This window comes from Stigmatopora nigra, chromosome 16 (assembly GCF_051989575.1).
Source record: "Stigmatopora nigra isolate UIUO_SnigA chromosome 16, RoL_Snig_1.1, whole genome shotgun sequence".
Taxonomy (NCBI): domain Eukaryota; kingdom Metazoa; phylum Chordata; class Actinopteri; order Syngnathiformes; family Syngnathidae; genus Stigmatopora; species Stigmatopora nigra.
Window position 1 is genome coordinate 3,038,200 of NC_135523.1, and position 13,885 is coordinate 3,052,084.

The 13,885-nt window shown below is 43.4% G+C and overlaps 2 protein-coding genes across 4 annotated transcripts; both read right to left on the reverse strand.

Moving 5' to 3' along the window:
• Positions 1-1,180: 1,180 nt before the first annotated feature.
• Positions 1,181-8,118, reverse strand: wasf3b (WASP family member 3b). 3 transcript variants are annotated; one of them, XM_077735625.1, is made up of 11 exons: positions 7,988-8,118; positions 7,061-7,134; positions 5,016-5,156; positions 4,442-4,576; positions 4,117-4,270; positions 3,920-4,037; positions 3,658-3,839; positions 3,272-3,574; positions 2,928-3,208; positions 2,618-2,801; positions 1,181-2,401 (listed from the first exon to the last, which is right to left on the reverse strand). In XM_077735625.1, exons 3-10 carry the CDS (start codon positions 5,146-5,148, stop codon positions 2,644-2,646), a joined length of 1,464 nt encoding a protein of 487 aa, XP_077591751.1. In that variant the 5' UTR covers positions 5,149-5,156; positions 7,061-7,134; positions 7,988-8,118; the 3' UTR covers positions 1,181-2,401; positions 2,618-2,643. The 3 variants fall into 3 exon arrangements, with proteins under 3 accessions (XP_077591751.1, XP_077591748.1, XP_077591749.1); XM_077735622.1 differs by having other exon boundaries at positions 1,181-2,801; XM_077735623.1 differs by lacking the exon at positions 7,988-8,118 and adding an exon at positions 7,620-7,733 and having other exon boundaries at positions 1,181-2,801.
• A 587-nt stretch (positions 8,119-8,705) lies between these two features.
• cdk8 (cyclin dependent kinase 8) lies at positions 8,706-13,486 on the reverse strand. Its single transcript, XM_077736366.1, has 13 exons — positions 12,994-13,486; positions 12,443-12,518; positions 12,169-12,279; positions 11,903-12,043; positions 11,496-11,553; positions 11,292-11,423; positions 11,090-11,233; positions 10,561-10,630; positions 10,400-10,472; positions 10,235-10,332; positions 10,095-10,173; positions 9,859-10,017; positions 8,706-9,787 (listed from the first exon to the last, which is right to left on the reverse strand). Exons 1-13 carry the CDS (start codon positions 13,119-13,121, stop codon positions 9,662-9,664), a joined length of 1,395 nt encoding a protein of 464 aa, XP_077592492.1. The 5' UTR covers positions 13,122-13,486; the 3' UTR covers positions 8,706-9,661.
• Between the last annotated feature and the right edge of the window lie 399 nt (positions 13,487-13,885).

Sequence of the window (13,885 nt, forward strand, 5' to 3'; positions counted from 1 at the left end):
GCTTTGTTATGTGAGCTCAGAAAATAAAATTAGCAGTTTTAGTTTTGGTTTCCACTCAACAACAAGGTCAAAAAATTAAATAATTTAAATAACAAGGTCCAAAAAACACTGAATCAAACCCTACCGAGTACTTATCTCAACCTACAGCTATTTGTAATTATTATTTTTTGTCCTAAAATGTCATTACATAATGTTTTGGTTTAGGTAAAAAGGTAAAAACCCTCCAATTATCGTAATTACAGCTTTCACTTTGCATTTGTGTAATGACAAAAACCAGCATGTCATGTCAATGAGACGAATGCTATAATATCAGCACAAACGCCCGCCATTTTTTATGTGGCGGCTTTTTTTCCCCAGCTGCCCCAGTTGTCGTGACCTCAAGTGTCTTTTGTGTACGTTTGTCGTGCTACGAGTTGCATGGCCGCATGTGATGGAGTGTGTCGCTACATTACGCTTTGGATTTATTCATTTTTTTACCTTTTCGTGGATGCTGCTGCTCCCAATGATGATGATGATGATGCCAGTCTTCCTCATCCACCCAGACAGAATGACCACCATTTTTTTTAGCGTTCCACCACTAAAAAAAGCGCCGCAACTTGAAGCCAAAGCGAAAGAAGGATGGAATAAATCAGATGACCTCGGTTAACAATCTTATGAGCTAAAACTGGGGGGGCCGGAAGACATTTTGGATAGTGCCCCCCCATCTATGTTGACATCACGACAATGACAAAAGTCTATTTTGTTATATTCATTGAAAAGTTCTATTTTTTTCGGCTTGAATTCTTCACAGCGCTGTTTTTTCCTGATTGTAGTGACACACAAATTGTTTCTTTTCTCAAATGACATTGTGTAAATAATGAAAATAAGGCATGCTTTCCCAAATGGGGGGACTTTACCACCGTGCATGGTGCTACCAAAGGAGTCACTCTTTGTGATAGGAGTTGGATCGCGCCACTTTTTTGACCCCCCCTCTCGGTACGTGTCGAATTTTCCCCTAAAAATGGGGGGCGAAAAGGGCTTTTGTACCAGAGAATAGCAAAAGACTGTCACATTTATCTGTGGACGTGATTGTAAACTTAAGGAGGGGCTAGAAGTGGTTCGAACTAACTAATATGATGGTTAAAGGTGGCTTTTGAATGTCTAAGGGGAGGGGGGGTTGCCATAGTAACAGCATCATGTGTTGTTTTTCAATGTGAAATGCACTTTATTGTCGTTTATTTGGTGGGCTGAGGGTGCTGTGGGGGGGAATCACGATGGCACAATTTAAGTATCTGCAAAATGAGAATCGACATGCACTAATTTAACTGTTAAAAAAGGAAAAAAAAAACAAAAAGCATTTGTGTCAAGTGTGTGCTGTCTATTTTTCCAAAGTGTTCTAGTTGTATTTTTAATTGCTTTGGTTAGTTAATTTTCTATTAAAAAAAGAACCACGCAAACAAATGACGCCTGTTTTGTCGAAGTCCCCCCATCCTGCACTCGATCTGGTCACCATAGCAACTAGGCTGCCGTCACTATGGAAACAGGGGAGAGCCAGGTACAGTACGCGTGACGACAGTGTGCTCCATTCATGTTTTTTCTTTTTCTTTTTTATTACTCTCTGGGGTTACAAAGCTCACTCTGGATCGTATACACAAAACAGCCTGAAGACTCCATCATTTTTTTTAGTACATTTACTTCCTGGTCATTGTCTACAGCAGGCCTGGGCAATCTCCCTCCCTCTATATTAGATACACAAGTATGCGTGGAGCCATTTTGGAGCCGTTAGGGACATTTGCAAAGGTCATTTAAAGCATAGCTACTCCTATATTTTGCATTGGGAAATGAAGGAACCAACTTTGGAATTTGAGCTTATGGATCATATATTTTTACAGATTATTTTTTATTTTAATATTTAAGAATAGTTGTACCCTGCGATGTTAAATTTTGGTCAGTAGGTGTATTAGTAGTAGCCAAAAGTCTCAAGACTTCGTGAAAAGGCACAGTAATTTTTGGGGGATTTAAAAATTCAGCCATTTATTTTACTTGTCTATCATTTTTAACCCTTTTGCTTGAAAAATGAAAATTAAAAAATATTTCATCCGTGCTTGTCTTTTGTTTACATTCAAATAGCTGTTTTGTGCTTTGGCAGTTAAAGAGTTAATCTCCCAAAAGTTTAATTTCCAAGAAGTATTGTATTAAGCGCTCTTTTGTCATTTTTTTAACAGCCCTTGAAATAAAGATAAAAAGATATTTGGGATATTTTGGAAGACTGCACTAACTCACCTCGATAAAGTCACAATAGACCAAGTATCCTAAGAGATTCATAAGCACCCTCTAGTGGCCAAAGTGTATAGATGCAACAACTCCTGATTTTCTTCATATCCTCAGCCGTAGGTTGCCCAGCCCTGCTCTACCTGGTCATCTATAATATCGTGTCGAGTAAAAAAAAGAAGGGATTAGCTCAAGAGGAATATCTCTAGTTCAATCTAACACTTTCAAATGTGGTTTATACATCAAATGGTACGCGAGGGGTGAGTGCGGCGATACAACGGGTACGGCGGGGTCACTCATGACGCTCGCGGGAAGCGGTCGTGGGTTAAGCTACGTGGGCTTGACGGGGTTTGAGCCCTGCTCTTACGGGGATGGCGTGGGTGAGTGCGCGCTTCAGTCGGACCAGTCGTTTTCTTCCAGCTCTGAGTCGTCTTCGGAGTCCGAGTATTCCACGGCGATGCGGCGGGACAAGATGGTGGCCACGTCGTTGCCCACTGGCTCACGTTTGGCTTGTTGCTCTTGCTGCTCTTGAACCTTCTTCAATTGGATGCCTAGTGGTAGATAGAGGGGAAAAGGGGGAATGGGTGAGTGGTTGTTGTTGTTGTGTATGGTTTTTACATTCCATTAAATAGCTTTTTAAAATGTCATCAACTATGGTTATTATGATTTCAACATACCCATGCGTATGGCTGCCAGCAAGTCACTCCTCGCGTCGGTGACTGTGCCGCTCTCCATGGGCACCGGCGAGGATATTTTGTGCGCCGCACCTTGGAGAGGAGGCGGTGGGGGTCCGGGTGGCGGTGGCGCGGCAGGACCACCATACAGGAGCGGCGGGGGCGGAGCATAGCCGCCGGGCGACACGGGGCCTCCGGGTGGCGAGGCGAAAGCCGTCAGGGCGGAGGGGATGAGCGGCGCCGGTGGTGGGGGTGGAGGGCCCGTGTTGGCGTAACCGTCCATGCTGCCAGGAAACAAGGTTTGAGTTCTAAATCTTGTATGAGCTGGACCAGGTTTGTCGAATTACCTGTAGTCCAATGGAGGCAGTGACGTGGAGCCGCCATTCATAGCCTCGGCAGGTGGGGGCGGTAGAGGGACTTGTTGCTGATGCTGGTGGTGGTGGTGGGGCCGCCCGAGAGTGCCGCCCTGGTAAGCCGCCGGCCTGCCCTTTGCGTCGGGGTGGTGGTGGTGGTGGTCGCCTCCTCCGCGAGGACCGTGGCCCGCCGCCATTTGGGCGGCTAGGAGGCTGGGAGGCGGGCCCGAGTAGGTGTGGGCGTGGCCGGCGTGGTTCATGGCGTTGGGGTAGTGGTGGAGGTCCATGCCGTGAGCCCTGATTATAAAGTCAAAATTTGTATGGTTAGGACATTGACTGATATGTATAGGATTTTTACACTTACTTAACCCCTTCCTTACCTGTTCTCTGGAGACATGGAGCCTTCAGAAGAAGCCCCCCTATCTCTATGTATGGTGTGACGGTGGTCTGGTCTCAATTCTTTATCCAGGGCCATCATGTTCCACTCCTGCCGACGGTTCCTGGCCTTGCGGACCTTCTTGACCTCTCTCTGCAATGTCCCGTCCACGCAACGCTTCTGTTCCTGGGTTCGAGGGGACAAAAAGGGTCTTTTAATCACGTTTATCAAACTATGAGGAGGATGAGCGATGATGATTTGGAGACCTTTTGCTTCCTCTTCTCTTTCCTCTTGTCCTCAGTGTCCTGCAGCATCTTTTCTTTCCACAGGTCGAAGAAGTAAGATGGGTCAGTGTAGAATTTGAGTGCTTCCTTCTTGTCATCTCTGCACAAAGGAAAAAGGTCAAATATATTGTGGATATATTATGGATGACTATAAATGCCATGTTTTTGTTTCCATCAACCTGTAAGATGAGAGGATGCTGAGGGGCGGTGGCTTGTCACTCAAATTGTACATCTCCTTGACAGGATTGGGCACGCTGCTCTTAGACACCACCTGCTGGTCTTGAATGGTAGAGCTCTTGAAGGCCTTGCGCATGTTGATGTCTTGCAAGGAAACTTTAAGAAATAAAATATAAGATAAAATTCACAACAATTGAAATATATTATTTAACAAAAACTATTTGACGCCATTTATTGTGTCTTTTGGAACTCAAATATAATATTTGAGCACATTTCTTCATCCCTACTGTCCACTTAAGAGAAAATAAAGTAAAGAAGATGCCCCACCTTCTTCCACAGTGGAGTCTAGCTGCGTAACCTTGACGGACAGCCGGTCAATGCGGTCCTGGAGAGAATTGGCGCGCAGGTAGAAGGTATTGGCCTCTTTGAACAGCTCGCCAAATATGTCCTCTGCATGTTTGCCTGGTCAAAAAAACAAAATTCAAACCCATGAAAAGACGCCATGTCTCCATTTTTCCAAGCTTAACTGATCACCAAATAAACAATTTTAATGCAAGTGTAGCTTATGGAAAGCTTAGAGTGGAAATACCAAGCAGGGGGGAGGGGGCTATTTGCAGGCCCCCCACTGACAGGATGGGCTTTGGGACAAAATATTCTGCGGAAGGAAAAATCCCGGATGTGGTGTGTTGAGCCCTTTAAACTTTGACCTCTGGGTGTTTTATGTGTGTGTGTGTGTGTGTGTGTGTTTGAGCGCTTAAAATGAAAGTTAACCCACGCAGCTGTAAAGAGGAAAAAAATAGTTTCTGCTGAACTGACGGTGGGTCAATTAAAAAGAACACACACACGCACACACATAGGCAGCTGTCAGAGCTTTGCCAGCCTAAGTCGACGTGTGTCTTACTGAGGCTGCTGAGCTGGCGGATAATGGCGGCCAGCGTGTTGTTCATGACGCACTCCAGCTCGCTGCCGATGCCTTCGGGGAGCTCCCCGCGGCATAGATGACGCGGCTCGATATTCCTCTTGACCAGCGGCATGGTGGCGACTGCAAAAAAAAAAAAGGAAAAATGTTTGAGAAAAAACATGGATGGAAAAGTGTAAAAATAGTAGCAAATAATATGAAAAATATTTGGGCAAAATTATTAAGTTAAGAGAATGAACTAAAAATATACTTAAAAATAAAATTCTAATAAAATTCCAGCATATAATAGAAAAAATAAATTATAAAAAGAGTAATAAAATGAAAACATTAAGAAAAAAAATCTAAATGCTACTGCAAAATATCACACACTAAATCAAGAAATTGATTCAATTCTGCAATACCAAAAAACACCGCCAGGCGGCATTACCCTAGTGGTACGACAGGGTGGAGCTGTCCTTAAATCAATGAAATCTCCAAATCTCTCTAATGATCACCAGTGTAGAGTGACCACTAAATCCAACGTTTTGGATGATGACGGCGATGGGCGACCCTCCCTCGAAGTCCCACCGCGGCCACCGGCGGCGAGGATTAAAGCATTAACCCTAGCAAGACGCGGCGTGCCGGCTAATCCTGGCCCTGCTCGTCAGCAGCAGCCAAGTTGGAACCCTGACACGAACGCATAGAAAACAGACGCTCTTAAATGTGGATGTCGCTTTCCTCAGGGCGTCTGTTAAAGTAGGGGAAAAAAACAACAACAAAAAACATGGCACTACATCATGCTATCTCATCAGCGCCTCCCTTCCTATTTTGGCGGCCTCGGCCCTATTCCTGTTTCCTGTGTCACCTCTCTGCTTCCCGTCCAAACCCTTTGGACAATACAGTTCTGTCTCTGGTGGAGAACAAAAGACTGCCTTTGGCACTTCACCTGAATTTTTAGCTTAAAATCTGCTAAAACGATCATCGCTAGTTAGCTAGCTAGCTCATAAACAGGTTGCCGTTTGAAATTGCTACTATCGATTGTTCGCTTTTTGGGCACGACTTGAAATTAAAGTATGTGTAAAAACGTTAATGTATCATAAAAATATTTCTAAACAAAGTAGGGGTCAAGAGGTCAGACCCATTTTGCTTGACAAGTGGAATAGCACTGAAATCAATGTGTGTGTGAGTGGAAAGTGATGGGTGACATTTGTGTGTTTATGTTGTTCAAGTAAGGGGGCGGCGGTGGGCGGGTGGGGGAGGGGTAGCAATAGGGTCCTCGGGGGAAGCCGTGTTGAAAAGATTCCCGGGACAATGGCGCTGCGTTCACACGGCAACCGCGCTAGCTCTCCCATGCATCCTATGAACCCCTTTTAGTAATTTTCTCACTAGCTTCCTCTTCCTGTGAAACCCAGCTAGACTGTTTATTCATGTCTGGTAGGACATTTGTTGAATGCAGCTCAAAAAATGACTCTTCTATTCATTAAAATGAATGAAATATCAATGAAATATCAATGTATTTTTTTTCTCTTTAACAAACTTTAAATACCGCCGTCTGGTGGCCAAATTAGGAACACCAGAGGGAGAATCACAATTAATCAGATTACAGCATGAAAAATAATGCCGTTTTTGTGACCCAGGAGTTAGATCTTACGCTCTAAAATGGCCGACTTGGCCCCAGATGTGAAGCGAGGGCGGAGAACTTGTTAATTTATGAGCCGGCATTTCAGGCGTGCGTTTTGACCTGGTAAATAATGCAAGTGGCATTGCGTCACTGCCACTTTGCTACATGCGTGATGTCATTCCTTCTGCGGCACTTGTACCTGTCGTTAAATATTCATCGCTGCCACAATCGAGTTTTGTGGTAGTAGTAATAGTTGTAGTATAGTAACAGGGGGATGCTTATGAAAAATACATGGCTACTTCAAAGCAAACTGGAAGAATTTCGCTTTAAAGCGTATATACCTAGTTCTGGTGAGCAAGTTAATTCAGTTTAATAAAAATTAAATCTCTTGTAGTACAATTTTATAAAAACATGATATAATACAGACCTTTTTGGACGACACAAAATTCCTGATGTCACAGTCGGCCACAATTTGATTCAGACGAGGAGCTCCAGAACAACCTAAAACACACATTAGGCACACATTTTAAAACCTTATTAGCATTTCATTGCAATTTTGATGATTTTCACATTTTGTTCCTGAAATATTGTAATACTTCTATTGTATCGTGACACTTCTACTACTACATACCATTAAATTTGTTACCTCAATATAACATGTCAACAAACTATATGTGACAATGGCTAATGTTTTGTCAACTTTTCAGTAGAATATTCTAGAAACCCTATTGTCATTTTTTATGAGTTTTCTACAAGTGATTTTCTACAAAAAATACTTACATAATGGCCAATATTATGACTGCTTAATATACTAGCATCACTGTTTGCAATGCAGTCACATGAGCATCATGCCTTGTCATTCCCATTTGATCCTTTCAGTACTTTCTCCTCTCTTAAAGATACCCCACATGCACGCGCCCACATATTACACACGCACATGCACACGCACACAATAATGGCCACCGCAATCAATCAGTGTTCCGCACCGGTGCTTCCCGTATCTGATGGGCTGACCCACATCTGTTCAACGGAGGCACCCCTCCATCCAACACCGCCTGTAAAAGTCCACGCCGGACGCCGTCGTTCTGGGCGTTTACACCGCCCGTTTCCCCCAGACACAAATAGGTGCCAAATTACACTCGTGGAATGGACGCCGAGCGAGAAATATGCCATTATTTTAAAGCAGGTTTTAGCTAACACGACTACTAGGAATGACCACTCGGTTAGCTAGCTTAGTCCAAATGGTTGGAGTCCTGAGTTAAAAATACAATTATGTGGGAATATTCATTCACGTTTCAGAGTTATAATGAGGGGAGAGGCTAGTTTTTTTAGTAAATGATAATAAAGACCTCACCAGTTGTTGAATTAGTAGAAAAAAAACAGCCGGTCCGCATGTCCCGTTAGATACTCATATTAGCACTGCCATCCTAACATTACATCCCCCCCTCAGCCTGTCTGGCCACTCCGGGGGGAAATCCTTTGAGCATAGGGACACGCCCAATGGACCAATGAGAGCTCGAATTAAAGGCTTTAACACTTGATGGGCACATGTGGCAGCCAATCAAATGTGGAATACAGAATGTATGACAATGAGTAGTCACGGTGGGGTAATCGGTGAATATTTGGGCGTTGTTTGTATGTTTTTTATTTTATTGTAACTAAATTATAGTTAAAAGTGAAAATTGTAAAATCTGATGACAATTACATAAAAAGGTTTGATAATCAGATTGTGTCATAGATTAAGGAAGAGAATCAATTGAGGGGATTATGTTGGTAAGGTTGCCAGGTGTTCAAAAACAGGTTTGTTATGACATTTATCAGGATCAGATTTTTTTGTCCCCTTTCAAAAGTATATTTATTAGAATTTACAGCCAGAAGATGGACTGTCAAACATTACCAAAATTACTGTTATGAAATGTGACATGTAGCTCAAAGCCATGGATGAGCAGGACTCAGTTGTTACAGTGACATTTTACATAACCCCCCAAGTAGTTCTGCCGCCACTTTTATTGTCAGGATACTTGTAAAATATTTCAATACGATAGAGTACAATCCATTTCCATCTGCCATCCTCCATGTGATTAGTTGTATTTATTTGTAAAGGCCCACAGCCAATGTATAGTGGATGTAAAGTCATAAGATCCCACCAATGTTTACATATCAGGTATTTGTGAGATATATTATTATTATATGACCAATAAAATGTGTGACTGATTTAAATACACAAAGACAAAGCGCAATAGTGTGACATCACAAAGACCTGAAAGTCCTCATAAAAAAATCACAGGAAAAACATTAGGTAGCATGAATTTCTAGTAAGAACTGAACAATTAGTATGTTTGGTAAGGGTGGAAATATTAGGTTGTGTACAATGAATAATTAAACATATTAGCTACTTTTTGCTTGTCTTGAGTTTTGTTCTTTTTGTGCATTTTAACAGGGGTGTGTAGACTTTACATTCACTGCACATATTTGTCTGATCTTGCTTTAGCACAATTTTAAAAACCCATGACATTAAAAACTACTCCGATCACGATGTCACTTTTTCTTTGTCCTTTAAGAACAACAAAAACGCACACAAAAATAATCACCATAGTTGTGTGGTCTTTGCCATCCTCCCAGCACCCTTAGTTAAGTCCGCCACTGGGTAGAAAGGGGGCGGGGTCACACTGGGAAAAGAGACAAACGGACGGACGTGGAATCTGTTGACGCTGGCAGTCAAATAGCAGCTTTTCAGTCTCGTTCCCGGCTTTGTCATTGACGGGGCTACTGGCTGGGGTGGGCACGTAGGCGGGGGGGAAATGTGAAGACCGGGCGATTGGCGGGCGGATTGGTTAACTGGTCCGTCCTTGTGTTCGTCATGTGTCATTTTTATGCTAGCAGTGCTATGCTGTTTGCTTGTATATCTTCACAAGTGGAGGGTACTGCAGCAGAGAGGGCGCCCCATGTCCCTCAGTACATTCTTTCAGGCAGGGGTAATGAGGGCGACGATGGGTAAGGGGGGGGCGTGTATTGACGTGTGGGTGTGTCAGTAGCGGTGGGTCTGGTGGGAGTACTGCGGAGGCTGTTGGGAGGTAGAGGAGTATCCCATACTGCTTTGGGGCAGTGCTGTGCTTGGTCCAGGGTTCTGGTAGGCAGCGTGTGGATTGGAGCGCTAGGGGGAGGGAATTAAAGATGTTAATTTTGGCAGATTTGGGATATTTTGAGGTCATGGTGAAGGGTTACCTGGTAGTCTGAGGTCATGATGAGGCCACCTGAGGTAGTGGTGGGCGGGACCACGCGCACTTTTTTCAGAGGCGGGCCTTGGGCGTGGCTGTTGTCGGGGTTGCCAGTGTGCCCAGCGCCGTTTGTGTGGTTGTTTCCCTGTTGCTGTTGTTGGTTTTTCTAAGGGTAAACAGCAACAATTTGTTTGATTTTAAGGATATATTTAGGGTTATATATATATAATATAAATGTCTTACTTTGTCTGCCTTGTCCTCGGGCTCCTCTTCTGTCAGGAATTCTCTCTTTGGGTAAGGAATTTGACATCCTGCAAATACGCTGCAGACAAAAAAATAAAAATGAATATTGGGTGGACTTTTGGTACAATTTAGAAACATACTCGGATGTGGGAAGGGGTTCTTCTAAAAAGTAGGGATCCTGCATGGCCTGCTCCGAAGTGATTCTCCTGATTGGGTCCATGGTTAGCAGCTTTTGCAGCTGTCAATCATATTTTTAAATGTTACTCAAGATCCTTGCGTGTATATTCTTGTGCGTTTCTGCTTACCAAATGGAACGCTTTGCTGTCTGGCTTGACTTTGTGTTTCTCCATGTACTTAATAAGGCTGCAGTTTGTGTATCTGTAGAGGCGGAATGGGGCAAAAGGGACCGTATTAAAATGTCGGGAGGAGACGTTGACGAGTGTATCGGCCGGCTAGGCGGACTTACGTATTCCTCCTAAAGTCTTTCATCAGCGTGGAGTGCTCGGGCATCTTTTTGATGTCCTCCCAGTCTTTATCTGTCAAGATGAAGGAAGGATTATAGTGCGTCACGAAACCCAGCCCCTCCCATTCTTAGTTCTCTTCTACAGACTGGATTACTATTTCAAAAATAATCTAATGGCCAAAAAGTCGGCAAGATTCCGCTAATGTGAGAGTTTTTTTCTTCAGTGGGAGAACAGTGTGTTCAATTGGATTTAGGTCTGGTAATCAGCAATTTTGAGGGAAATACATTTTGCTTCCCCTTGAAAAAGGAAAACAACATTCTTCACTGATGAATTAGAAAACAAGAAGAGGCAGGCTGATCCACTGAACTGGAAAAGATAGGCGGAAATGTTGCTCTCACATAAGTAGACTCTTCTTTGTTTGAGACTTTTCTGCTCAATGCACATTAGTGCCAATAGAAGCAGTTAAGTACACAAATTCTACTTTTTTGTGTGTAATGTCTTATATTTTGGGAACAACCCTAACCCTCTCACCAGCTGGGAAACCCATGACATTAAAGATGCGGTCCAGCTGATCATGATGGTAGGGGTTACTGGTCTTGATGTCCTCTTGGCGACAGTGAAATATGGGTTCGGATGTCAGGAGCTCAGCGAAAATGCAGCCAATCGCCCAAATGTCTGCAAGACAACATTTTGTGCTCAGAGAACGCCACTGAGGATTTGTTAATAAACTCACCAATGGCTTTGGTGTAGTGCCGGGCCCCCAGCAGCAATTCAGGTGCTCTGTACCAGAACGTAACGACCACAGGGTCGAGATCGGCTAAAGGCTTCAGCGGTGAATTGAAGAGACGGGCAAAACCCATGTCAGCTGCGCCAAAGACAAAAATAATTAATTAACAAACAAACCCAAATAATTTCTTCTCAAAAAATGCATCCATACCTATCTTTACTCTCCCCCTTTCTGGCCCTTCCCCCATCACTAAAATATTTGCAGGTTTCTGAGGAGAAAAAAAACCAACAATTAATAATAGCTTTACATCATTGCCCTCTAGCGGACAAAATAAAACAACAGCCTTAGATGAAAGGGTTTCATGTAAATCCCTTGACAAGATTAGCCTAGTTGTTTGGGGTTATTTTAAGAACACGGCAACATGATCCCATTTGTACAGTACAGTGCAGAAATCCAATGTATTGACTCCAAACAAAATACCGCACTGAAAAGACTTGAGTTATTTAAAAAGCGTGACTAAATGGAAGCAGAGGAAAGTGATGCTTGCGCTCTGCCTTGGTTTTTTTTTCTTTTTTTGCTAGCCCAAAATATTCTCTTCCCCCTTGCAATCGGCTTACAAGGTCTCTGTGAAGGACCCAGTTTGCGTGAAGGTAATGAATGCCGTCCAGGATCTGGTAAAGCAAAGACTTGACCATCCCCCTTGGAAGCTGAAGTGGTTTTTTGTTGGCCTTGGATGCTCTGTGGAACTTAATGATGTGCTGTAGCAAGACAAAAAACACTCATGATTGACATTCCCGGGCCACACAAAATGATGCGGCGGGCCAAATTTGGCCTCCGGGCCACCACTTTGACACATGTACCCCAGCTGGAATTGTCAACTTACCCAGAGGTCGTGTTCGGCGTAGTCGAAGAGCAGCCATACTTTGCGGTCGGCGTGCGACAGGAAAACCTTCTGCAGCGAGATGACGTTGGGGTGCTTCAGTTCTCGCAGCAGCTGTAAAAAATAAACACAAAAACAAATTTGATTGTATAAAATATCCTCATTTATGTATTGCTTGGTGAAGGCAATTGTAATTGATCTGCAGGTAATTGGCCGCCATTGGGAATGTCGTCATGTTATGAACACAATAATAACAACCAAAACAAACAACCCTTACCGCAATCTCTCTGCAGGCTGACATGGAAATGCCGGTGCCTTCAATCTGTTTGAGGGCGTAGTCCTTGTCGTCCTTCCTATGAAAACATGAGACGCTGAGCAACCACACCACCGTAAAGGGGTGAAGGTGGGTAAAAGGGGGGTGTCACTTGGCAGCTGGTAGTAATATTTTCTTTTGTTGCAGTATATATGACTGTGTTTACCTACCCTAGAGTGTAAAATTAAGGGAGGTTGATTTTTGTTTAGTTGAATAATCAAATCGAATTAGCTGAGGGTTTTAATCGTTGTCATGGTAACTGAAGTGCACCTGCCATTGGATCAGTAGTGTCAACACATGAACTCAATGGTAGCTAATGAGTTAAAGTATATAGAAGTCACTTAGGAACGGTTAAAATTCGATGAAGCAGGTGCAAAAGTGGACTAAATGTAAAATATTTTTAACAATATGTAGTGTATTTTCTTGAGTTTGAAAAGAAGCCAAAAAGAAGTCGTCAATAAACAGGGTCGACATACACGTAGGCCTCGCTTACCCACAATCCTTTCTGTACTCACCCATCTTTTCTCTTCGCCTTGAAAACATGACCGTAGGTGCCTCTGCCCACTTTGCATCCTTCATACTCAAACAGGTCCTCGACACGTTCTCGTTCGCCGGTCAGCTTCACTTTGAAATCATAGTCCATTTTTTCCCACTTCTGTTTAGGGGCCTGGAACGCGTCGTCCCCTTTCTTCCTCGTTTTTTTTTAAAGCGTCGTTTCGGGAGGCAACTAGGCTACTCCCGTTGAGCTCGGTTCGGTAATTCAGCTAGTTTCCTTCCCCGGCGTGGCCCTTTCTTACCTCGGCCCTGCGTCCGCTCCAAGTTAACCGAGAGCTCGCGGTGCACCGGTGGGGAAGTGTGGAGCTCAGGTAGTCCGGGCAGGGAAGCGAGCGTCAAAGTATATTCCTTTCTCTTGATGCTGCGTTTCCCTCAGCCGGTATCTGCTCCAAAGAGACGCACTTTACTCGGTAACGACGTCGTATTCACGGGGGGCACTGTCGTAAAGTGTCGTAAAAGACAGCGACAGCTCCCTGCAGCAGAGAAAGTCGAGGAAGCAAATAAAACAAAATAGAAAATGTGTGTGTATATCAAACTATTTAGCACCAAGATTATGTCATTAAAATTACAACTAAGGATAATTAATTTTCCATGGTTTCACGAAATATTTGTTGAATAAGCTTTTCGTTGTCATAACTTGGGAACATTGGGTGAGTTTGTTTTCACACGAACTATGACAGCGTAACACCCTCTTATGTTACGATTTTGATATCAAACTAATGTTTCACAAATCTTCCACAAAAATAGGTATTTTTGCCATCATGTCACCTTCACAGTGAAAAAAAATACAATTGCTGTTACTAAAAAGGGGGAAACGACGAGAATTATTTTCCACTGTTTAATGATCACCCA

Excerpts from the sequence above, each read along its gene's own strand:
- wasf3b (XM_077735625.1), bottom strand. The coding sequence starts at position 5,148 with ATGCCGCTGGTCAAGAGGAATATCGAGCCGCGTCATCTATGCCGCGGG. Across the intron at positions 4,271-4,441 it reads AGACTCCACTGTGGAAGAAG|TTTCCTTGCAAGACATCAAC; the intron begins GTGGGGCATCTT and ends TATTTCTTAAAG. Across the intron at positions 4,038-4,116 it reads AGCATCCTCTCATCTTACAG|AGATGACAAGAAGGAAGCAC; the intron begins GTTGATGGAAAC and ends TCCTTTGTGCAG.
- cdk8 (XM_077736366.1), bottom strand. The coding sequence starts at position 13,121 with ATGGACTATGATTTCAAAGTGAAGCTGACCGGCGAACGAGAACGTGTC. Across the intron at positions 12,280-12,442 it reads CAGCCTGCAGAGAGATTGCG|CTGCTGCGAGAACTGAAGCA; the intron begins GTAAGGGTTGTT and ends TATTTTTTACAG. Across the intron at positions 10,631-11,089 it reads TGTCATGGGTTTCCCAGCTG|ATAAAGACTGGGAGGACATC; the intron begins GTGAGAGGGTTA and ends TCATCTTGACAG.